The 4,598-nt window shown below is 31.8% G+C and overlaps 1 protein-coding gene across 2 annotated transcripts in view; it reads right to left on the bottom strand.

Moving 5' to 3' along the window:
• Positions 1–4,327, bottom strand: part of LOC106474694 (chaperone protein DnaJ-like) — an 11,265-nt gene extending 6,938 nt beyond the window's left edge. The window contains exons 1-2 of one of the 2 annotated variants that reach the window (XM_022402998.1): positions 4,202–4,315; positions 1,342–1,500 (exon numbers count right to left, since the gene is read on the bottom strand). In XM_022402998.1, the coding sequence (XP_022258706.1) occupies positions 1,342–1,500; positions 4,202–4,283 (241 nt within the window). In that variant the 5' untranslated portion in view covers positions 4,284–4,315. Of the gene's footprint in view, positions 1–1,341; positions 1,501–4,201 lie in introns of both variants that reach the window. The other variant, XM_013935386.1, reaches the window with a different exon arrangement.
• Between the last annotated feature and the right edge of the window lie 271 nt (positions 4,328–4,598).

Raw genomic sequence — 4,598 nt, 5'->3', positions numbered from 1 at the left:
CTAAGGAAAGGGATATTGGTGTAATAGTGGATCAGTCTCCAAAGCCATCCAAGCAGTGTGCTGTTGCTAGTGGTAGGGCAAATAGGATTTTAAGTTGTATCTACAGAACTATTGAATACAAGTCTAAAGAGGTTATAATTTTATTAAAAGTAAAATCCAAAATTACCTTGCTCTGGATACGTGATTGATAAGAATTTCAAGTTATGAAAAATAAAAAAAATAAAACAAGAAAGAATTTAATTTCTTTTATACGTATTTTTTTCTTTATTATCGATAAGGTTTTCTGGCAAAGCAAGTGATTATTTTATAAATATTGAAATATGCATGTATACATATAATTTTGGCTTTCCAAGTTGTCTCGTTTAACTAATTTGTTATGTATGTAGACCCATGGTGTGTCAGCCATAAGTTTACAGCCTTACAACCCTAAAATCTGAGGTTCGATTCAAACTGTGGACAGAACGCAGATAGTCCATTATGTAGCTTCACATTAAAATAACTGCATCCTTCTTATGTCGCCCCACCCCCACTCAGTGGCTCAGTGACAAGTCTATGGACTATCGCTAAAAATCGGGTTTCGATACTCGGGTTGGGTATATCATAGATAGCCTATTGTGTAGCTTTGTGCTTAACAAAAAAGAAACAGCCTTCTTATGTATCTATGCCCTCTTTGATAATTCACTAGTGCAGGATTTAAAGTGTTTGCTAGGAGAGTGGAAGTGGGCGTCGTTTTAATCCTGACGATAATCTCTAAGAAATCTTAGAAAATTCAATTGTTTTTCTTTCAATTTCTACTTTTTAATATATTTATTCTATTTTATTTCTGAATTCGAAATTGTAAGGAAAACAGGTGTTATGAATATAATCATCTTAAATAACTCAATCAGATCCCCTGTAACTCTTCTTGTTTCCAGTGAAAACAATTTGAGAGATTTCAGCCTCTCCACATATGACAATCCATCCACCCCAGGCAACATTCTAGTAACCCTTCTCTGAACCCTTTCCAAAAATGTAATATCTTTCTTAAGGTAAGAAGCCCAAGACTGAACAAAATATTTCAAATGTGGCCTAACCAGTGACCTGTACGGATTATTCTAAATGCACTCGTTAGACAAAACGCCTATCTTTTTGTTTTTCAAGTTACTTTTCCTATAGGATGTACATTTTTCTTTTCATTTTCGACAATCAGAGGGAAAAGATTAAAGTGAACATTAAACAATGTAGCAATATTCTTTCGGTTATTTTAGCGAAAGATATTTTTTTTTAGCTCACAGTGGTTAAACAGTTACTTATGGGAATTTTGATTGATAGATATGTGTTGTGAAGATTGCCTTTGCTCACCAGAGTTCGGGTACGTGTCAGGGGCTTCCTCAGCCCTTCTATTGGTGTTGAGTCTCTTAACTTCGTAGTTGCTTGTGCAAATGCATCCAAGATTGTATTGGCATTGACATAAGAAGTTCCACATGTCAGATGTGTTAGCTGACAATGCTACAAGAATGGCTGGATGGAAGAAAGCAGAGGGTTGTTACAAATAGAGTTCATTCAAACTGGATTAATGTTAAAAGTGGGTACATCAGGGTTCAGTCTTAGATCCTTTGCTCTTTTTGATTTACATCAATGACACAGATGAAAGAAAAGTCAATAAATTACTTAAATTTGCACATGATATTAAGGTCTTGGGTGTTGCTATTTGTGAAAAAGCTACTGCTGATTTACAAAAGGATTTAGATCATTTAGTGAGTTGGGCAAATAAATGGCAGATGTGTTTTAATTATAATAAATGCAAGATAATCCATGAGGATTGTCATAATTTGAATTGGAATAATCTTAACAGTGTCATGAAAGAAAGGGATCTTGGTGTAACGGTTGATCAGTCTCTAAAGGTATCCAAGCTACTGCTAGTGGTAGGATTTTATGTTGTATCTTCAGAAATATTGAATACAAGTCTAAAGAGGTTATAATTTCATTGTACAGGTCACTGGTTAGGCCATATTTGGAATATTCTGTTCAGTCTTGGGCTCCTTACCTTAGAAAAGACATCAAATTGTTGGAAAGGGTTCAGATAAGGGTTATTAGAATGGTGCCAGGGATGGAGGGCATGTTATATGAGGAGAGGCTAAAATCTTTCAAATTGTTTTCTCTTGAAAAAAGAAGATTTAGAAGGATCTGATTAAGGTGTTTAAGATTGTAAATGGAATTGATAGTGTTGATGTATTATATTTTTTCATATTTAACAGTGAGAATAGTAGGACTAGGGGACACAAATATAAATTTTGGAAGAGCAGGAGTCATCTTCAGTTAAGACCATTTCATTTTTCTAACAGGGTGGTTGGCCTTTGGAATGGGTTGCCGTTGGATGTTGTAGAGGCAGTAAATTAAAGTGAGTTTATGAAAAAGCTTGATAACTATACGAATGATAAGAGCTGGCTTTAAGATTTTGTAAAAATTATTTTAATTTAGTTTAGAGGATGGAACAGCACAGATAAATCAATAGATCCCATTATGTTATGTTAAAATGCTTTACCAACAGAGTTAAAGGGTTAAAAACAATTAAACTGTTAATAAAAACACTTTCTAACAACTCACTGCCACATGTCCTGATGTGATTTAGCCAGTGGGCCACTTTCATTTTTTTAATTATTCACAATTCACGGTATCCTCAAAAAAAATTTTTTCTTTCAAAAGGATTGTTTTGGATGTTTATATAGGTAGGTAATTAAACAACTAAACTTTTATTTTGGATCACCTAACGTCCTGGGGGTTTAACTCATCCATCGTATTTAAACATTGTTCCAGCGACAATCAGAGGTTTGGTAAATAATTTCTCAGAAAAGTAATTACAGAGTGTTAGTCATCAAAACATTTGTTTAAAGTTATCAACATGTGGAATGAAGCTAGGGATATGTACACAATATTCTCTTGCCAGATAATTGTTTGTATAAAGTTTTATTTCTAAACAACTGCGACACTTTCTATTATTCATCAATTTTATTTCACTAACCTGAACAAAGATAAAAATAAATAGTGAAGAAGGAATACCAATTAAAACATTTTTTATGGAAGAACAAATATTTCAACCACTAGTGTGATGTTTTTAATACAGAAATAATTAAAATGAACAAGGTATGGATAGTTATCTTTAATTTCTGTAGGTTAATGCCCATTTCATCTTCTTGTTGATTTCTTTTTATTAATACATATAAACATTATTGCCTTTCTTATGACAGTCAAATATAACTTGACAAAGTGTCTTACATTAATTCAAATGATACAGTTAATGTTACAGTATACCTTAATTTTAGTACTTCTGACAACTATACTATAACAACACCAACCAAGACTGCTATAAAACTATAATTTATACCTAATACACAAAACATCATGCACGTTTAACATTGTAAAGTAGTTCTTTGAAGTATATACTTAGTAAGAAAACTGTGCTAATAATAATAATATGCATTAATTATTCAATGCATCTCTATAATTATTAAAAACACATAATTCAAAGTCTCCACTCCAGTAGTTTTACTATTAGCAGGGTTAACTCAGGTTTCCATGACATTAGTAACATTACAGGTACAGGTGTTACACTTAATACAAACAACAAAAACATTGCTTCAATCTAATTGTAGTTTCTAATTTTAAAGATATCAATTCCTGTACCTATAGATGATTTTAATTTATGTATTCCTAAGATGTAAATCACTACACTTAGTTATATAGGATATTAATTTATGTAAAATTATGAAATTTACATAAAACATTTGATATTTATTAGAACTTTAAGAATTTAATTTTTAAATAGTCAAGTTTGATATATAAAAAACAAATATTTAAATAACAAAAATTAAAAATTTGCTATTTTGAAATAATGTTTACATTATCAAATACTTACTTTTTAAGGTAAATTACAATAAAATTAATATTAATTTATAATTTATAAACCATGGAATATTATTGTTAGTACAAAATTCGCAGCTTTTATGCAGTGAAATTCATCAAGTTAATTTCCAACTATACCGTCAACATCACCAACATGTAATGTTCAGAAACCAAAACCAACCACTGCTGTTGTTTGTGCATGACATATACAATTGTCACTAGGCTTAACAATAATACACCGTATTAGTTTATTATTTTTTTTACAGTATTTGAACTGACAGCACACCACGATCACATAGTTGATCTAATTTAACCTTACCTCGGCTTGCTCCCTCTTTAACACCTAAAATTTCTCTGTATTCTTTTAACTTAACACTAACAGTATTTGTAGCACAAGCCATAACTTATAATACATATACCGTGTCAAACTCCCATTGCCTATGACACAACTAAACACTAATAGTAACAGCTTCGAAACTTTTTCTCAAAGGGCGTAACCAGTGACATCTCTTGGCTATTTTACAAAATATATTGAAATGGTTCTGCTGGATGTGAGTACACATCTAGTGGAACTTTACATAAGTAACTGTTTAACCACTGTGAGAAAGTTGGATGTGAGTACACATCTAGTGGAACTTTCTCACAGTGGTTAAACAGTTACTTATGGGATGGTTCTGCTGGATGTGAGTACACATCTAGTGGAGCAGAACCATAAC

This window comes from Limulus polyphemus, unplaced genomic scaffold (assembly GCF_000517525.1).
Source record: "Limulus polyphemus unplaced genomic scaffold, Limulus_polyphemus-2.1.2 Scaffold7548, whole genome shotgun sequence".
NCBI classification, from domain to species: domain Eukaryota; kingdom Metazoa; phylum Arthropoda; class Merostomata; order Xiphosura; family Limulidae; genus Limulus; species Limulus polyphemus.
Note: the sequence above shows the minus strand (reverse complement) of the source record. Positions and strands in the feature narration are given on the sequence as shown.